Consider the following 21,122-nt stretch of genomic DNA (forward strand, 5'->3'; position numbering starts at 1 on the left):
TTTTTCCCCAGCACTTCAAATGTTATTTTTAATGCGATGACCACATGTAAAATATAACATAATTTGTTCATCCTTCTGAGATTGTCCCGCATTGTAAAACCGAACGTTTAAAAATGTAGGAAATTTAACATTTGATAAAAAACACTTATTTAAAAATAAAAAAGACAGTAATTAGCACTTTAACCAGCAGGTGGCGGCAAAGTAGCATTTATTTGCGTACATATCAGCCATTTCCTCTAAACGTTTTTCACTTCGTTTTTGACTAAATATTAAACATTATAAAATAACTAGGTTTGAAAAAACATTTTGTCAATGTGAAGTATGAAATACTCACAAAATCTTATGAAAAACAATAACTTTTATTGTGAATTAATTACACAGAAAGCGAGCGCCGCTCTCTCCCTTTGTAATCACAGCAGATGTCAGTCAGAGCAGCGCAAGATCAATGATTTCAGCACACTTGTGAAAACACACATTTTATTCAATTAATCTAACTAAAGTGCACAATAAATATTTAATTTTTGAAGCTTTTTTTTCACATAAAAGTGTGAAAACTAATGGTCGAATTGAATTTAGCCGAGGAGGAACACTGAGGTACGTCTTTATTTATTTATTTTCTAAGCTGTCTTACGTTTGAATAACTAAATTAATGCTATGCCTGACTATTTAAGTGACTATATTCTGATTATAAACTAAGTATTACACTACTGATGCTCAACACACCAGCAAATGACATCTCACCGGAAGTTATCGAGCTGGCTTATATTAATGCGGAAGTTCTAAAGAACGCTCCGTGCATATAGTCCATTGATTCAAACTTTGGAAAAGCTTCGCTTCTTTCAGTACTAGACAAAACAGTATTTTAAATGATTTGCCTTATACGAACTGTACAAAAAACTGCTGTTTTAAGTATATTTTATTTTAATTTGTACTAATTATTTGTTTTACTTTTGTTATATAGCATATTTCTGTACTATATTTACTTTTTATTATGAAACAGCTCAGAGTCGGTCAGATACAGTACTCAATAATTCTTTATTAAATATTAAATAATTATTTTTTCCTTAATTATTTTAACTCCTCAGTGTGTGATAAATTGTAGGCGCCATAGAGCGTCATCACGTGATACCTGCTACTTTTCTCATCACTAAGAGGGACTAATTTGTGCACTGAAGTGAAATGTATTTTCTTGAGTAAACTATATTATCATGCTTTAGATCTGACAGCTAGATGGTGCCAGAACATTACTTTCAGAAAGCATTTGGCTGTCAATAAACTGATGTTAGTGATGCTCTCTGTGGTTCAGGCCCTTCTTCACAACTGTGTACTTGTGTTTCCATCTTATGCAACGTGGAATTAAACTATTTTCACTTCTGATTCAGTGGTCACTAAAGGTGAAGAAGACAATATTTAAAGGGTTAGTTCACCCCGAAAATTAAATAATGTCATTTATTACTCACCCTCATGTCGTTCCACACCCGTAAGGCCTTCGTTCATCTTCAGAACACAAATTAAGATTCCCAGAAGGTAGTAAAACATATTTAAAACAGTCATGTGACCACAGTGGTTCAACCTTAATATTATAAAGTGACGAGAATACTTTTTGTGTGCCAAAAAAACAACTTTATTCAACAATATCTAGTGATGGGCGATTTCAAAACACTGCTTCGTGAAGCTTTACGAATCTTTTGTGTCGAATCAGTGATTCAGAGGGTGAATCAAGCTGCCAGAGTCACGAAAACTATTGAAATTTCAAAACATTTCGAAGCGCTTATGACGTAACAAAGCCTCGTTTACTGAAATCATGTGACTTTGGCAGTTTGCAAATATATGTGGCTTGTATTTGACTCCATAGGGCAGTGAGAAGGACAGCAGATCCATATCATCCTCCTCAGTCGGCAGTGCAGGAAGTCCAGCCGAATGGTCATCCTCTCTCCCTCTGACAGAGCTCTGCAGCCTCGGTCATAGAAACCTGACGGGAACTTGACTTTCACCACAGGGGGACTTTAAACAACATGCGGGGCCAGATGTGTCAAATCGCTCATCTTGCTGAATCAAATCAGGAGACAAATGAAACCAGCAGGATAAAGACTTTATTAACTAACTGCCATATTAAATGCATTTATTGTGATGATATTTTCTTTTGTACTCAGTGTTTGTTCTCAAAAAATGTGAAGCGTATCTTCAAGTCAGGAGGAAAACACTCTGAGAAACATATATATAAAACTCTACTTTCATGACTTTTTTTTTTTTTTTTTTTTTTTTCTACAAATGTACAGAGAAAGGGTTTTAGAGGGCTCATGGTGATGACTGCAGATTAAACATCAATAAGCGCTTCACAGCACCGGATCCCAACACTGTTCTGACATCACACGTCATCATCCGGGTCCAAACGCTCCTTCACATCCCAACAAACAGTGCTGATGTACACTCATGGTGTTACTGAGAAATCTTGGACCAGGAGACAGTATTCGACAAGTACTGTTAATCAAAGACCAGCTCTAATGCTCATCATGCTGATAACCATTTTAAAACACATGGTCATTATATAAAAGAAAAGAAAAACACTAAGTTCTCTATAGAGCAGCAGAAGTTCAGCTCAAGTTTGTGGTGTGACACAGGCGTCAGATGAGAGGAGACTGCAGTGGTGTTTATTGAGAAAGAGTTTAGTGCTTCTCCACGCTGGAGCCCTTAACGTTCAGCTCACTGTAATGGGCTTGATTTCCTGCAGCTGCTTTGGCATTTCTGTGAACACAAAAGAGTGAAGAAACAGTTTTATATTAAACAGGACAAATCACATTTCAGTGCAAGCCTAGAGTCTCTTCCAGAAGTGACCTTTAACATTAAGGTGTCATGTGATCGAGCTGTGTTATTTAAGGAACATGAACTTCTGGCAAACGCTCCACCATGCCGAGCTGCAGCTCATACAGAGATACGAGTCACCCTCCATTATAACTTACACCGTTCTACGAGAGAGTCGAGTTCAGGTGGAAGGGTGACCTCTGACCCCGCGTATGACATAGGATGTACATGTAAGCTTAGGTGAGAATTGTTTGCTAAACCTGCTGGGTAGTTTTATTAAACTCAACTATTGATTAAAAATTACTATATGGCTGACTTAAAATGAACCCAAAATATGTTGGACATTAAAAATCAGACACATAATTCATAGAGGCAACAATAATAATCAAAAGGTGAATATTTATTAGTAAGTAATAAATGTTTATTGTTTAATTATTATTCATTAAACGTATTAATACATGTTCAGTTATTAAACATATTAATAAATGTTAATTTCCAAACTATTTTGGGTTCATTTTAAGGAAGAAATACAGTAATTTTTAATCAATAGTTGAGTTAAATAAAACTACCCAACAGGTTGGGCAAACCCAACCCAACCGCTGGTTTAAAACAACCCAATCACTGGGTTTGTCCATTTCACCCCAACATGGGTTGTTTTTAACCCAGCATTTTTCAGAGCAGGGGTGTCCAAACTTCGGCCCGCGGATGAATTTTAAGCGGCCCGCAGCTTGTCTATTAAAATATATATTGTGTGACCCGCCATGCATAATTTACAAATCGTGCAGTTTCACAATGTCACCACAAGGCGGCAGTACTACATTTTAGGCAAGGGAAACATTAACGCACCAAAAGCGGAACGAAACAGCGCTACTTGTGCGCACCGCGCGACTCACAAATGTGTTTACTTGCTGAGCGTCTCGAGACCACTAAACACCCACCGAGAAGTGTTCGAGTTCGGCGTCGAGGTCTCAGGTACAAGCTCAAATCTCTCTGTGATTTAATTCAGAAACACTGAGCCGATCCAGTTAGAATACTTCAACCAACAATTCAACAACATTTATCATGGATTTACTGTGGTAACACTAACTGTAACCGTGGTATATTTTCAGAATTGTAGGCTAATATCTTATTTTATTTCATTTTTTAATGTAGACTTGTATTAAATGCCAATAAGGCCACACTATTTCTGTCATAAACTTGCAGTTTTGTGCATTCGTATTTATATTAAATGTGTTTATAGACTAAATACCTTAAAGCCATTACAGATATAAAAACAATATTTTTACTTTTTACCATGTAGTTAGTGCCATGTGTGGTTTTACCTGCGGTGATCTAATTAGAGTAGCCTACTTTTAATTTAAATAAGAATAGAGTTCTAACTCAGTAATAATATTTAAATTTCACCCTTTAAAAACGAGGTTAAGTTTTATAGATATTGTTTGTGTATTAAATTTGCATCTTAAACTACTCTGTCTACTGTCAGCTCAAGCGTTTGTCAAATCTATGTTTTCAAGAAACAAAACATGTAGGCCTAATATATATATATATATATATATGTGTGTGTGTGTGTGTGTGTGTCCATGGGTTTCATGTGACGTCACTGTATTCTATCGCCGCCATATTTGTGTCCGGTCACAGCTGCGCGCTCTGTTTAAGTCTATGGTGACAGCAGCTACAACTAGCAGAGGAAGGCCAACAAAACACTCTCAGAAGGTTCACAACAAATTTACAATATGTCTGGGATATGTGGTGCTGTTAGCCGTTTCAACAGTCGTCAGAACTACACATTTATTTGATCCCAAAGGAGTTAGATCGGCAGAATTATTGGCTTCATTCAGAAAGGACGACACCACTGGCAGCCAAACAGCAACGCACAACATTAATAACTGCTGGGACTGTCATTTACATAAGATTATAATTGTATACAATATTGTATTAAAATATTGTGAATTCTAGTTGCTGTGTTTCGGCGTGTTATTACAGGATGAACAAATTCACGACACGAGCTGACTACATTACTTAGTTCAAGTACATGCGTGCATGATTTTGTGCAAATATAAGTTGTAATTTTATGTCTATCTTGTATAAATATATATGAATTACCCTATATAGGATGTGTTCCTTTGAGTTAATGAACTTAAAGCGCTTCATTTTACGGGTGTTCATTCAGCGCGCGCAGCTCAAATAACACTGTTATCAAAATGAGATGATTTGAGAAAAAAATCTGTTATTGTTCGTGATCCTTATTAATCAAACCATGTGTTGCTGAATATAATACAAGAACAATATAAGAGCTAGTTATTAAAAATAATGTATCATTTAAAAAAAAAATATGAAAGTTTTAATATTACTGTAAACATTTAATGACTTAATCACTGCTGTTTGAGCTGCGCACGCTGAAGCTGAAGAGAATAAAAACCCGTAAACAAAGTTAATTAACTCGACGGGACACATCCTATATAAGGTAATTCATATATATTTATACAAGATAGACATAAAATTACAACTTATATTTGCACAAAATCATGCACGCATGTACTTGAACTAAGTAATGTAATCAGCTCGTGTCGTGAATTTGTTCATCCTGTAATAACACGCCGAAACACAGCAACTAGAATTCACAATATTTTAATACAATATTGTATACAATTATAATCTTATGTAAATGACAGTCCCAGCAGTTATTAATGTTGTGCATTGCTGTTTGGCTGCCAGTGGTGTGGTCCTTTCTGAATGAAGCCAATAATTCTGCCGATCTAACTCCTTTGGGATCAAATAAATTTGCAGTTCTGACGACTGTTGAAACGGCTAACAGCACCACATATCCCAGACATATTGTAAATTTGTTGTGAACCTTCTGAGAGTGTTTCGTTGGCCTTCCTCTGGTAGTTGTAGCTGCTGTCACCATAGACTTAAACAGAGCGCGCAGCTGTGACCGGACACAAATATGGCGGCGGGCATAGCGGAAGTGACGTCTTTGAAACCCATGGATATATGTGTATATATAAAAGATAAAAGGAACCGGCCCCCAGATGGGTTCACGACATCGAATCTGGCCCCCTTTTAAAAAAGTTTGGACACCCCTGTTTTAGAGTGTAGTTAATAAAGTTTTAAATACGGATAATTTTCTTACAAAAACCCATTGCTTTGCTCCAGAAGCCATTTATTAACCCACCGGAGTCGTATGGATGAGCTTTTTGGAACTCAGGCTCTATTCACTTCCATTATAAAGCTGGGAAGAGCCAGGATATTATTTAATATATCTCCGATTGTGTTCGTCTGAAAGAAGATAGACATATATACACCTCAGATGGCTTGAGAGTGAGTAAATTGTGTCATAATTTTCATTTTTGGGTGAACTATTCCTTTAAAATAAATCCAGGTTTCTCCCAGCTTCAGTCCCAAACTGAGAATCAGTGGACTTTCAGATGGACTCCAGCTAAAAAACACAGTTCATTTCTTTCTCTCCGATTCGAATCTTCAAATCTCTATCTTTGTTCTGTCAGTATGGGAGCAGCTTCAGAAGTGTGTCACATGTGCACCTGTCACTGACCTGCGTGTCTCTGGTGGTCCTGTGATGGCTGCTCGGTGTACCGTTCGATGTCTCGGTGCTTCCAGGCGGGACATGGGAGCAGAAACGTGGAATCTGGACACCTCACGCTGCCATTCATCATCAAAGGACTGGGCCTCCGCTGAAGAGACAAAACACAAGAACATCGTCACAAACAGATGCTTTATTTTAACTGTGTAGTTAACTATATTTTTTCTGAGCATTCGCTTGTATAAACATGTATTGGATGTGTTTTTCACTTCTTCACTTCTTTACATCACCAGAGAAACTTCAACACTTATTTGTCTCTTTAAAGGATTAGTTCACTTCAGAATTCAAATTTCTCTTGGATTTACTCATCCAAGACAATGGGGGACTCTTATTCCAATGGGACAATGGGATCAGACTCTTATTCCTCGTCTGGGATCATGTAGAGCTCTTTGAAGCTGCACTGAAACTGACATTTGGACCTTCAACCCGTTGAACCCCAGTGAAGTCCACTATATGGAGAAAAATCCTGGAATGTTTTCCTCCAGGAAAATTATCAGGAAATTTGAATTGTGAAGTGAACTAATCCTGTAAATCAATCCTCACTTTCATCCATGTTTTGGAAGTCCTGGTTGAGTTCTTTCTCTCCGGTTTTCCTGTTCTCTTTCCTCTCGATGACGTGGCCTCTGTCCTGGATGTGATGGCCAATGGACATCTTCTCTAGTCCACTCTCAGAGTCCTTCAGACTCTTCCTGGTCTCCTTTAACTGAACACACCATAAATCACTTACTATCATTGATCAAAAGATTGGATGTTTGTTGGATGTTTGAGAGAGATTCAGAGCAGTACTCACTCCTCCAGGAGCACAGCGGGTCTGGGCTGAGGCCTGGAACACTTTTGCCGGCTCATTTCCCATTTTAGAGTATGTCATGACAGAGGACGAGGAAAACGAGTGGCTGTTGGAGTCTGACGCCATGTTTTCCTAAAAGAAACGGTTACGAAAACATCTGAGAACCTTTTTTTGTGTCTATCAATAACTGCAGGACACTGAATTCAGTCTAGTATTCATGCGTCACTGATTCATCAGTGTAATTACTAACTAGTAGTTCGCATGACAGTGTGTGCACAACAAAATTACATTTTTTTTATTAAGATTTTATGAAAATGTGCCCATCAAAAAAGAATAGTTTTGGTTTAAATCACTCTTTTATTGTCTCATCATCAACAGCACATGTGCCGTGGTGATTGAAAGTCTTGAGAGTGTACAGAATACAATTAGATGACAATACATACAATATATACAATAAATATACAAAAGATACAGATTATACATATAATATATATCTTATATAGGCTAGAATATGCATTTATTTAGAAAGAGAACAGAGACTGTGTGTCATTTTCGTGTTCAACACCACACAAAACAGATGAATGTTTATTTTTTTCATCCACAGTGACAGCTGAAGTCACTAAACACGACCTTTGTGCCTAAACATGCAAATATGAATACAATATATAAAAAAAAACGCATAAAAATTCCCACACAATTCCCATTCCTACTGTTAACTATGAAAATCAGCTCATTTTAAAAGAGCAGCATGTTTTCATGATCTTACACGTGGTCAGGTTATTACATCAGTGGCAGAAGGGGCGTATAAACTCTCTGACACTGTGGTTCATGGAGTATTGAAGAGATGCTGGTACCATATGAGAACAGAGAGGTCAGACTTACAAAGTTTCTGTGCATCGCCTCCATCCTGTTCCTCATGCTGTCTATCATAGAGAAAGGATTGCCAAAGAAATCCAGCTCCTGTTGACATTTATCACACACATTTAGTGACACAGCAGAAAACCCTTCACATGAAGTACTCTACAACACAGATTCATCTACTGCAATCTATACTGCAGTTATTTAAAGAACATGTACTCAAGGTGTACACTGCCTTACATTGTCTTTAATTCAACATTAATTCACATTTTCTCTAATAACTTGTATTAAGAGTTAAAATATGACACTAAAAGCTGATTGTGTGAAGCTGTGATGTTCACTGGCCAGTGAGAAGTTGCATTAAGTTGTGCTACCAGACATGAAAAATGAGTGATGTTAAAGCAATGGAGTGTCGTGATCTAGGGCATCCAGTCAGTGTTGACACCAGTCTGTGGATCAATTATATGAGCAATGACAAGACACAATAAGGTCTGAGGTACCAAATAGAAAGTGCAGTACAAACACTGTAAAAAGACTATGAAAAAGTCTAATCTATGCAGCACACAGTCACATACTCACATACACAACAAATCACAGGTAGTGAGAAGAATATATAATTGTGGGGGCACACTGGAGTCATACAGAGTGTGGCGGATTCAAGCTGACCGCAGAGATCACAGGTCAGAGTTCCCTGGCCTTACAGTTTCTAGAACTTGAGTAAACTGAAGCTAATAAATGGGTAGTTGAAATGATATGACAGAGCCTTGTCACGTCATGGCCGCCACGCCAGAGTCTCATCACATCATGACCGCCACGCCAGAGTCTCATCACGTCATGACCGCCATGCCACAGCAACGTCACATGATGGCTGGCACATCAGAGCCTCGTCACCTCACAGCCGCCAAGCCAGAGCCTCGTCACGTCATGGACGCCACAGCAGAGTCTCATCAAGTCATGGACACCACGCCAGAGTCTCGTCAATTCATGTCACCACGCCAGGGCCTTGTCATGGACGCCACAGCAGAGTCTCATCAAGTCATGGACACCACGCCAGAGTCTCGTCAATTCATGTCACCACGCCAGGGCCTTGTCATGGACGCCACAGCAGAGTCTCATCAAGCACGGACACCACGCCAGAGTCTCGTCACGTCGCCACACAAGTGTCTCATCACGTCACGGCTGCCACACCAGAGCCTCGTCATGTCATGGCCGCCACAGCAGAGTCTTCTCAAGTCACAGACACCACGCCAGAGCCTCATCATGTCATGGCTCGAATCTTGTCATTTTCATGAGATTCATCCATTTATGGCATCTATATGATATGTCTGTGAAAACGTGTCTCTATGTTTGAATGCTTCTGTAACTCATGGTGCTGAGAGCTCTGAATAAGTCCCAAAATTGGTAGCTGTCACCTCTGGTTATCACATCTAATAATGGAGAAGCAGCTTGTGTGTCTCTGAATAGTTTAGGGCAGCACTGCCTCAGTGCCGCCTTACGGCTGAGCTGATTTAAAACCATCAACACTCCTCAAGCTATTAATGCCTCTGGAGAGGACGACACCACTATCTGTTCGCTGTTGGAGTGTATTTTTAAGTGCTTCAAAATTTGCTGGAGGACAGGTCATGTACACTATTTTAGGTCAGCTGTGTTTAGAAGACACAACCCTGAGGTCATGACCCATTTATGCTACATGCTATCACAGCAGTGGGTCTCATATTGCAGGTCTTGTGTCTCATCTGGGCAGAAGGATTATTCAACAGATGCACTGGGAAAAACACTTTTGATTTAGCAAATGACCCACCCAAGAGAGCTCTTGGAAGAGGACACAGTTCTGGGAATAATCAGAACACCAGCAATGCTTCGGATGTGACCTTAACATCGAAAACATTTCTCAGGTTACTTAATGGACACATCTGTTACTAAGCTGTGCATGTGAATCATAAGCTGGCCAAATGTGTAGAAGTATTTTATATGATCAAATGATGATCACCATGTGAAGTAAGCAACCAAAAAGGAAATGTCATAGTCCGACATTGTTCACTTTTAGCAAACTGCTCTAGGTAACAGCGAACTAGTTAATCTAACTGCAAGAAGAACTTGAGCTCAAAGCTCTGTTTGCGTTTGTGGCGATTTGGTCTGCCAGTATTTATTAAGCTTAAATATTCTTCCAGACGTGAACTCCACCTCACTCTGCGGACTGCTCTTCATTACAGTCCAATAAAGCACAACCAAATAAATGGGTCACCAATGGTCTAGAACTAACAGTCTAGTTGTACAACAACCACCTACTCTATTAGTGTAGTTTATGTTTGTCAGTAACAGTCAGTAACAGTACCAAAACACCAGTAAACTCTGTGATGCCAGTCACCAGCAATGATCTTTAAACGCTAAACCATTTTCTTCATCCACCTGGATGAGAAGCGCTTTATCTTTTATTTTAGTTACTTTTTTTGTTTTTTGAGTGACAAGAGTAAGGGGATAATCACACAGAACACAGTTTTGCTCTTGAGACACAAAACATGAGACACATAATATTTACTATAGACAGAGTTGCCAGGTTTTCACAACAAAACCCGCTCAATTGCTACTCAAAACTAGCCAAATCACACTCCAAAATCCGCATTTTTGGCAGGGTTTCCCTCGTAAAATTTGCATTCTAGGGGCTAAATATCATGTTATTTGGGGTTGCTTCAACCCGCGGACAACAGTGTTAAAGTAGCCCAGTTCCATGGGAAAAACCGCAGACTTGGCAACACTGACTATAGTATGCAATAGTAACTGCAATCCGCAGCGCTGATGAATGGAAAAGAAGGCAGGGTCTCGAGCGTGAGATGCAGGGCAACAGTCAGACATCTGCCTAGCATATTTTTGAAAAGGTCCTTTTCACACATCTCTAAAAGGTAATTTACCAGCAATGACTGGTATGTGTGAAAGGGTTAATTTAAAATCTCCAGTTCAGCTGTACTGCGTGTCTTTGGATAGTTGGGAAACCTACACCATGACTGGAGCACAGAAATGACTCCTGACTCAGCCAAGACTTGAACCAGAGAACCTTCTTGCTGTGAGGTGCTACCCAATTTGGTGTATGTGTTCAATAAAAAATATCCATAAGCTAACTCCACCTCACTCTGCGGACTGCTCTCCATTACAGTCCAATAAAGCGCAACCAAATAAATGGGTCACCAATGGTCTAGAACTAACAGTCTAGTTGTACAACAACACCTACTCTATTAGTGAGATGTAGTTTATGTTTGTCAGTAACAGTACCAAAACACCATGACATGTAACAACCCAGTGTTTGGGAAGTTTTTGTGTTACACAGCTCCTGGGTCAGACGTAACAACCCAGTGTTTGGGTAGTTTTTGTGTTACCTAGATCCTGGGTCAGATGTAATAACCCAGTGTTTGGGTAGTTTTTGTGTTACACAGATCCTGGGTCAGACGTAACAACCCAGTGTTTGGGTAGTTTTTGTGTTACCTAGATCCTGGGTCAGATGTAATAACCCAGTGTTTGGGTAGTTTTTGTGTTACACAGATCCTGGGTCAGACGTAACAACCCAGTGTTTGGGTAGTTTTTGTGTTATCCCAGATCCAGGGTCAGGCGTAACAACTCAGTGTTTGGGTAGTTTCTGTGTTACCCAGATCCTGGGTCAGACGTAACAACCCAGTGTTTGGGTAGTTTTTGTGTTATCCCAGATCCAGGGTCAGGCGTAACAACTCAGTGTTTGGGTAGTTTTTGTGTTACCTAGATCCTGGGTCAGATGTAATAACCCAGTGTTTGGGTAGTTTTTGTGTTACACAGATCCTGGGTCAGACGTAACAACCCAGTGTTTGGGTAGTTTTTGTGTTACCTAGATCCTGGGTCAGATGTAATAACCCAGTGTTTGGGTAGTTTTTGTGTTACACAGATCCTGGGTCAGACGTAACAACCCAGTGTTTGGGTAGTTTTTGTGTTACCCAGATCCAGGGTCAGGCGTAACAACTCAGTGTTTGGGTAGTTTTTGTGTTACCCAGATCCAGGGTCAGGCGTAACAACTCAGTGTTTGGGTAGTTTTTGTGTTACCTAGATCCTGGGTCAGATGTAATAACCCAGTGTTTGGGTAGTTTTTGTGTTACACAGATCCTGGGTCAGACGTAACAACCCAGTGTTTGGGTAGTTTTTGTGTTATCCCAGATCCAGGGTCAGGCGTAACAACTCAGTGTTTGGGTAGTTTTTGTGTTACCCAGATCCAGGGTCAGGCGTAACAACTCAGTGTTTGGGTAGTTTTTGTGTTACACAGATCCTGGGTCAGACGTAACAACCCAGTGTTTGGGTAGTTTTTGTGTTATCCCAGATCCAGGGTCAGGCGTAACAACTCAGTGTTTGGGTAGTTTTTGTGTTACCCAGATCCAGGGTCAGGCGTAACAACTCAGTGTTTGGGTAGTTTTTGTGTTACCTAGATCCTGGGTCAGATGTAATAACCCAGTGTTTGGGTAGTTTTTGTGTTACACAGATCCTGGGTCAGACGTAACAACCCAGTGTTTGGGTAGTTTTTGTGTTATCCCAGATCCAGGGTCAGGCGTAACAACTCAGTGTTTGGGTAGTTTTTGTGTTACCCAGATCCAGGGTCAGGCGTAACAACTCAGTGTTTGGGTAGTTTTTGTGTTACCCAGATCCAGGGTCAGGCGTAACAACTCAGTGTTTGGGTAGTTTTTGTGTTACCCAGCTCCTAGGTCAGATGTAAGAACTCAGGGGTTGAGTTATTTATCACAGGCTTTGCGCACTCTTCAGGAGAGAGCAGTGCAGCTCCATCAAATTGGTGCATGTCTTCAGCAAAATACAGGTTTGTGTATGTTTTATTTTATCTAAAAATTCGTTATTGTTCTGTAGATCGTTTATTTTTATGCAAAGCAACATACAGGGGCACGATGTGAGTCACCTAAACGAGCGTGATGGAAACGCTTGATGCCTTGCATAAAATGTTATGATTTTATTCAAAAAGATACAGAATATAAATACTTAGGATTTTAAAATCTGTTCTCAGAATTGTACACTTATTATTTATGGACAGGTTATGGAGTCAGTCACAGCATTTTTCGGCTATAAGTGAAACGCAGACAGCGGTCTGAAGTTAGCAGCTCCCCCGCCGAACACAAGTCATCTCGGGCACGAGATCCAGCGCCGTTACGGTGGAAACAGGACAACAGAGACTGGTCGATTATACTTGAATTACTTCTAAATGTTTAATTTGCATAATTTTTCTGTGAAAACTTACCATGATCTGTATTAACAAATAACGTGTCCAAGGCAACAGTAGAATTTTATAACGGCAAAACCTGGTTGCTGTCGTGAAACACTTAACGGTTTCTCTTACCTAAGAGAACAGTTTAAGGTATTATATGCAACACCCTTAAGTCATTCCCTTAGTTAAGGGGAAATCACGCCTTAAGTGTCATACGTAAGGGCACTGATATTAATATACTTGCTACATAAAGTATACTTGGAAAACATATTTGAACTTTACTTAAGTTTACTTAATAAAACAAATTTAATTAAGCTATGAAAGTAAGCTATTCCATGCCAAATTTGACTTGTCAATTTTGTTCAAGGTAATTCAATCAACAGTTTTTCAATACCTTTTTAATATATTTAAGATACTTTTTTCACATATTTATTATAAATATGTGATTTTTACTTCCAGAATCCTGCTGTTGCTCTCTATTGTGGCATCTATTGCAACCCAGATTTCACACTTACAACCCCCAAACGACACCTTAAACAAAGTAAACTCTGGTCACTGTATGTTAGCCAGTCAGATGGCATGTTTCTGTCGCCAATGTCTGGACCAGACTTTATGCTGCTAGTCAAACGTCTGGCTATGCAGGTGCTAGCATGCAGACTGTACCATCTATCCATGACCCCAGAACAACCCAAACCTCATGTAAAGCCCTGACCCATGGGTGAGCATGCTATCTTTACCGCCTCTAGGGGAAGGCCACTAGATAAAAACAAGAGATTGCAGGGCTGTGAAGAGGCTGGCATCAGATGAAAGTAATTACCAGGGATAAATATACTGAGCAGAGAGAGGTGGGGGATTACAGATGGACACGGGGACTAAGTTTAGCGTTCTGAGCTGCCAAAGTGGCCAGCTGGTCTTTGTGACGCTCCGTAACTGTGACACGCTGTCCACTGCGGCCCGGCTCTTATACAGCGAGACAACAACTTTTAGTAGCACCTCACACAGCGTTTCAAACTGTTCATTAGAAGATCTAAACCATCTTACTGTGTGAATCTCACATAAACTGTCAGGAACATCTGCAGGTCATAGTTCACCCCATAATTAAAATAAAGAAATACATAGATAATAACAGTTAAGCAACCACCACCATCACCAAAAAAAGAAAAGAAAAGTGAATTCAGGTTAATTGGGACACTTTTTGCCATTGAGAACCTGATTTCACCCTCCTATATTATTAATACTAGAGATTCACCGGCCGACCATAAATCAGAACATTTTTATCTCTATTCCAGACTTGCACACAAACTGCATTTAAGTAATTTCCTAAAATGTCATTTGTGTGGAAATATTACAAAGTCTGTAAACAGGATGTTAAAATTGGCTAAAGACAGATGCAAAGAGGAGAACACAGACCCACCAGCAGTGTGTTGCCGAACTGAATTGTGGGTTCCGTCGCTTCGCTTCACTCACGTTGCAAGCGGTAGAAGTTGAAGATTTCTCAACTTTTCAAGCATCAACGCAGGCGTCAGCCAATCAGGGGTGCGTTTCCCAAAAGCATTGTTAGCCAACTAACATCGCAAGTTCTGTCGTTACTTACACAGTTCAACGATTTAGTGTTTCCCGAAACCATAGTTCAAACGAACATTCGCAAACTGAAAAAAATAAACATTTATATACTTTACAAATGCTCGTCTTGCACAGCTCTGTGATGCTCCACACATTACGTAATCATGTTAGGAAAGGTCAGGCGTGATGTAGGTGGAAATTCCGATCCAGCGTTTACAAAGTGAACGTCAAAGACTAAGTCAAACGGCCTTTACAAAAAAGGTAAAACAACGATGTTGGACGATTTTGAAGTTGGAGGAGAAAATGAGATGGAGATTTTCACCCTACTGCGGTACTTCCACCTATGCATCGCAAACTTGTGTGGTTGGAGCGACAGCTCTCGGGCTGTGGTTAGAAGAAGAGTTTCTTGTTTTTATGACATCTGGACTTAATCGTTATCTTGAGCAAAATAAGCAAGCTGACATTAAGTACAATGTATATCTTTTATTTCGAATATATAAATGTCATTTATATATTTTAGTTTGTCAAGAGATTTAAAGCACCGTTTTTGAAGAGTGTGCATGTGCGTACGTGCTCTAGTACGTCAGAACAAGCATTTGATTTAATCTGGAAATAAAGCAAAATAACTGAGGAAAATGAGAATTAGTCCTCTGATGCCATGTCCGTAATTTATAGCAGACAATCTAGCATTAATTCAAACTCAAACGGATTAATTTAAAGAAGTTATTACTCCACCTCCTGCGTGACGTCATGCATAACCTGATATTGCTGAGTTCAACATGCTGGGTTCCTGGGTCAAAATTTTTGCTGATCCTGGAACAACATTCAAATCAACCAATCAGATTTGAGGGACAAGTTTACAGATTATGTCAAGTTTAGACCAATCATGAATTGGTGCTTCTACAGTACATCAGTGTTATTCATCTATCATTTCCCTATGATTTTTGGGATAACTCATGGTTAGGGTTAGGTTTAGGGGTAGGAATAGGGTTAAGACTAAATTTTCAGACTAGAATGTTGTTCCAGGATCAACACAATATGTTGACCCAGGAACGCATCTAACTCAGCAATATCAATCACCAACGTGGTTGAACGACAGGTTTGCAACAATACGGTTTTAGGAAACAGTCGTGACTAGCTAGTTGATTTGTTCAATGATGCATTGTACTATGGTAGTTCAGCAGCGAGTAAACATTGTTGTTCAGGAAACACACCCCAGATCGCCTTATGCAAACACTCTAGAGCAGTCGCTATACAATTGCGTTCATGCAACACCTGAAAGTAATGTGATTGGCTGTTATCACTATAAGGGTCGCGTCAACACAAGCTTCAAACGCCCTCCATCAAGCGTTAGCGCTGACGCCCCGTGTGAATGCAGCGTTAACGATTGTAAGGCCGATTATTAATGTAATTTGATACTTACGACTGATCATGCCCAAACGTGCTGAGTCAGAGCCAGTTGCGTTCAGTCGGTGTTTAAATGCCGTATCTGAGTATTTAAATCTGCTTCAGTCGAAGGAAACAGTCTTTGGGCCCTATTTTGACGATCTAAGCTCATGGTCTGAAGCTCATGTCACAGGTGCATTTAGGGCCTGTCCGAATCCTCTTTTGATAGTTTAAAGACGGAAGAAATGGTTGTGACGCCCGGCACATGGTCTAAAAGGGTTGTGCCTATTCTCTTAATGAGTCATGGGTGTGTTTTGGGTGTAACGTGCAATAAACCAATCAGAGTCTCATCTCCCATTCCCTTTAGCCAGTTGAGCTCGCGCCATGACGGGTTTGCTATTTACATGGTGGAATTTGCAAGAGGAAAAACTGAGTTTTTTTGCGCTTGAGAGCGTTTTGTCAGCACAGCGTTTTTTCAGTTGAGATGCTTTGCTTGCTATGATATGGAAGTGTTACTAATATCTCATTTCAAAGATAGTTTGTTTCTGTACTTTTTCTATATAAAAATGTCTCTACAATGTGAAGTATTTGCTCTGGCTCTTGTTTTAAATGAGTTTGTTTTGTTATTATGCTTGTTGTTGTCATCTGTTGATGTTGAACAAGCAGAATGTGGCGGTTGGACAGTGCTGTATTTGACCCGCCCCTCCTCCACTGTGATTGGACAGCTGTCAGCTGGGTACAAACTGACAGTGATGAGCGCTGCGTTTCACCCAAAGCTGAACATTCTTCAACTCTCGGTGACTGGTGTAGTGACAAATCGGGTCCCCCCCAAAATCGGGTCTCCATTAGGACCTCACGCGATCCCATTGGTTCAAATTGCTTTTATTAGGTACTCTCTTTAATGCCTGTTTACAATTCCTACAAAATTGTGTTATGATAAATGCTGTTTCAGCTACGTTATAACGACCATTTATGTCTGTATTAGCATAGCATGCAGATACCCAATTAGCCTGATAGCTTAGTTCATACACACATTTGCACTTACCCTACATGTACTTACAATAATCTTTAATGTAATTAAGTGTTAAATTAACTGTTAAATGGCCAAATTTTTGAGTTATAAATATATTCAATTATTCACTTAATAGGCTATTATAATTATTATTTATTAACACAGTTAATCAACGTTAAGAAATTATGTTCAGTTGGTTTTATTATCCACTCATTTGTTTTCTTACGCATTATATAGAAAGCTATACTTAATCATTAACTCACAGTTTGGGGAGACCCGATTTCGAGGGAGGACCCGTTACGCTCCTGGCATTTTAAAAACGCGGAGCTCAAATTGAAAACAATTGGAAAAGTGCGCTAGCCACTGGAAAAACCGCTTTGGTGGACACGCGGCCTAAAGGCGACTGTCACCTAGCACTTGCATTCTGAGCCTGAGTGTAAGAAAATAACCGTCTATATCCACAGGTATCAATAGCCTGTATTCATCTTTCAAATAGGGAAAACAAAACTAGGACTGCAGACTGTAAACAAAGCAGCGCTTGCTTATCATTTAAATATGAATATCAATCACGCTGATCACTTTCTTCATTCCAGGTGGCTCATGTTGTTATGAAAATATTCTTGTATTGGATTGCTCAGGTAAGATGACGCACAAAAAAAGCCTTGTGTCTTTGCTCACTTTCATCGCTTTAGCTTTTATTCTCATGCACCGACTCACTCGCTAAACTGAACAGCCAATCAGAGTTCTCTCTCTCACCGACGCTGATCGGACGAACTGCCGCTGACGTGAGCTGAGGTGTGGAAAACACCGCAAAAACTATCCCGACGGTTGGCTTGGTGTGTCACGGCACTAAGACCTCACCTACACCAGCAGCCAACCAGAATCATCATGGTTATTGGTTTACACTTTCATTAGGAAATGTGTTTTAAAGAGCGAGTCAGTTGATTGTGCGCTGCTGCTTCAGGAGAGCTGTCTATTATTATCTGCTGTACAGCAGACAGCCTGCCAAAAGAGTCATGTGTCTGAGTGTCAGAACTGTGTCAGCAGCCTTCCTGTGCCACACAAAAGAGCTTCATGACCTACAAACACCAGAAGACTCTGACAGTGTTGAACTGCCAAATGTCCATGATGAAGATGCTTCTAGAATGAGAAGCTCAACACTTTAATAGCCAAGTGTATAAACCACTCTGAGATCAACAGTGAAAGACAATGCATGAACTCAAACACTCACTCGGTCACTGCGGCGGTTCGGGCTCGTGTTAGGCTGACCCGCGCCCCTGTTCCCCCTGTGACGGCCATCTGTGATGCTGGGCATGAAGCCCTGACCGAAGGGGTCAGAGAAACCCCTCATCATCTGCCGCATGCGCTCATGATGGACCTGGAACGGGTCGCTAAAGAAGGAATGAAAATGAATGAAAAATCACATCATGCTCTGTTGCGGTCTATGACAGTGACTCTCAACTGATGAGTCGAGACACGTTAATAGGTCTTGCTCTGTTCGGACGGGTCACGACAACAGGGTCAGCTGCATAAACTTCTGTGTTTAGATTGTGTCTTCAGAACTGGTTTGGCTAACTAAGACAAGAGGAAACCAGTCTTACTTTTCTAATTCAAATGAGACCAATTAACATTTTTATGTGACTGATTTAAAAAGTTTGAAATGACTAACTTTTAAGACTAGTTTATGCAACTGGCCACAGATGTCAACACGGACATGATGTGTGACATGCTCTCATTCTCAAAAACATCAACAAAACTGCACAAGACATGAGAACGACAATAAAGGATTAGTTCACTTCAGAATACATATCATATCATCCGAGATGTTCATGTCTTTCTTTCTTCAGTGGAAAAGAAATGAAGGTTTCTGAGGAAAACATTCCAGGATTTTTCTCCATATAGTGGACTTCACTGGGGTTCAACGGGTTGAAGGTCCAAATGTCAGTTCGCGTGATGTTTCCAACATGATTACGTCATGCGTGGAGCATCACAGAGCAGTGCAAGACGAGCATTTGTGGTTAAAAAGTATATAATTTGTTTGTTTTTTTTAGAAAATGGCCGACGGTTTCTCTAGATCAGACTCTTATTCCTCGTCTGGGATCATGTAGAGCTCTTTGAAGCTGCACTGAAACTGACATTTGGACCTTCAACCCGTTGAACCCCAGTGAAGTCCACTATATGGAGAAAAATCCTGGAATGATTTCCTCAAAAACCTTCATTTCTTTTCCACTGAAGAAAGAAAGACATGAACATCTTTGATGACATGGGCGTGAGTAAATTATCAGGAAATTTTAATTCTGAAGGGAACTAATCCTTTAAATACAGCTTTACTTGCAGTGAGGATAAACAAAGGTTCAGACTGTGTCATGCTTATAGTTTTCCAGTGTAGTTAATGGTACTAGACTTTAATGTTAGTTATCAAAGACATCTGTGTTACTTTTGCACAATAATCAGCTGCTGTCCAGTGTTGAGAAGCAGTGACAGCTTGCAGAAGTGCCTACCTTGAGGAGCTATTTCAGAGCAGAGAGAAGAGAGACAAGAAACTTCATCACACTTTCTATTTATACAGCATAATGGCACAAAGCCAGTGTTCATCTCTACACTATACTCTGACAGATCAGAGATCAATCTAAAAACACTCGTTTATGAAAGGGCACAGGAAAAGCTGTTGGTTACACTTTATTTTAGGGTGCTCTAATTACAGTGTAATTATACATTTAAATATTGAGTAATATTAATGAACGGTTTGGGGTTTGCTGCATATAATTGCGCTTAATAGTTATTACCATAGTAACGTGTATCAAGGACACTGTAAATAAAGTGTTGTGTGTGAACTGAGTTCAGCGCATGTGGAAAAAGCGGGTGAAATAAATTCAAATAATATTTATTTGTTGCACTAATAAAGAGCAAATATACAGAGCAAACCGTGTGAACGATATCAGTCACCAGAAAGAGCGTCTTTCAAACCATAACAACACTTTAAAGAAAACACAACACTACTAATGAAAACTTATATTTTCAATTATGACTCACTGAATCAAATTTTCAAATAGCATAATTTTTTGATTTCGAAATTATTCAAAAATTATGTCAAATATAACTTAAGTGTATATTTTCACATTTCTTAAATTAGAAAACAGAAACATATATAATATAAAAGAGCATAAGACTCACGAGAAGAAAGGGTCTTCTTCAAACTGTCCGAGGAGGCTGTTGAACATGTTGACGCTCGCGGTGCTCGCGCGTCAGGCGCTTCTAGAAGGACGCGCTCAGTTACTGTCGAAACTCCACAAGCTGCAGGCGGAGAGTGGGCACGTGACCAGCTTTGGGCGTTGTGATTGGCTGAATACTGAAGGGTTGGTCCCGCCTCTCACAAAAGTGTTGTGTATGTGTCGTCATGGCAACTAGAAGCATCCACATATTTATTCCCACATTTATTCACTGAATCTGTGTGCACTGCCAAATGAACATACTGGCTTACCCTGCACACTGTTTTATATTGTATTATACTTTCATTTGCACTTGTATAGTGTAAAACCTAGATAGAAAACCTAATAGAGTTCATCTGTAACTTCATAACACATTATATCTGTAGCCTAGAGAAACAGCAGTTCATTGACTGAAGAGCAGCAGGCTCTGGCTGTCATGTCCACTGAAGCAGGTGTGTGTAAGAACATCCAGCCGGCCGGAGAGAGACCCGATACTCTGGCATCTGTCGGACGGAGAGGCCGTGCATTCCCTCAGAGCAGACATTAGGCTTTCTCTCATTTCTGTCAATAACTTACCAGACGTTTACACTTAAACATGCAGCGTGTGTGTGTGTGTGTTTCTGTGCTATCAGAAATGTGATAATTCCCACTTCTGAAGTTGTGATTACGAGCTCATAACATTA

The 21,122-nt window shown here is 39.9% G+C and overlaps 1 protein-coding gene across 3 annotated transcripts; it reads right to left on the bottom strand.

The window, feature by feature from the left end:
* Positions 1 to 2,071: 2,071 nt before the first annotated feature.
* On the bottom strand, positions 2,072 to 20,558 carry mlf1 (myeloid leukemia factor 1). 3 transcript variants are annotated; one of them, XM_048161197.1, is made up of 8 exons: positions 20,405 to 20,546; positions 19,732 to 19,740; positions 18,462 to 18,621; positions 8,073 to 8,150; positions 7,194 to 7,322; positions 6,947 to 7,106; positions 6,356 to 6,494; positions 2,072 to 2,745 (listed from the first exon to the last, which is right to left on the bottom strand). In XM_048161197.1, the coding sequence occupies exons 1-8, from the start codon at positions 20,449 to 20,451 to the stop codon at positions 2,667 to 2,669; spliced, it is 801 nt and encodes a 266-aa protein (XP_048017154.1). In that variant the 5' UTR covers positions 20,452 to 20,546; the 3' UTR covers positions 2,072 to 2,666. The 3 variants fall into 3 exon arrangements, with proteins under 3 accessions (XP_048017154.1, XP_048017155.1, XP_048017156.1); XM_048161198.1 differs by lacking the exon at positions 19,732 to 19,740 and having other exon boundaries at positions 20,405 to 20,558; XM_048161199.1 differs by lacking the exon at positions 8,073 to 8,150 and having other exon boundaries at positions 20,405 to 20,545.
* Between the last annotated feature and the right edge of the window lie 564 nt (positions 20,559 to 21,122).

The sequence above is a fragment of the Megalobrama amblycephala genome, linkage group LG16 (genome assembly GCF_018812025.1).
Source record: "Megalobrama amblycephala isolate DHTTF-2021 linkage group LG16, ASM1881202v1, whole genome shotgun sequence".
Classification (NCBI taxonomy): Eukaryota; Metazoa; Chordata; class Actinopteri; order Cypriniformes; family Xenocyprididae; genus Megalobrama; species Megalobrama amblycephala.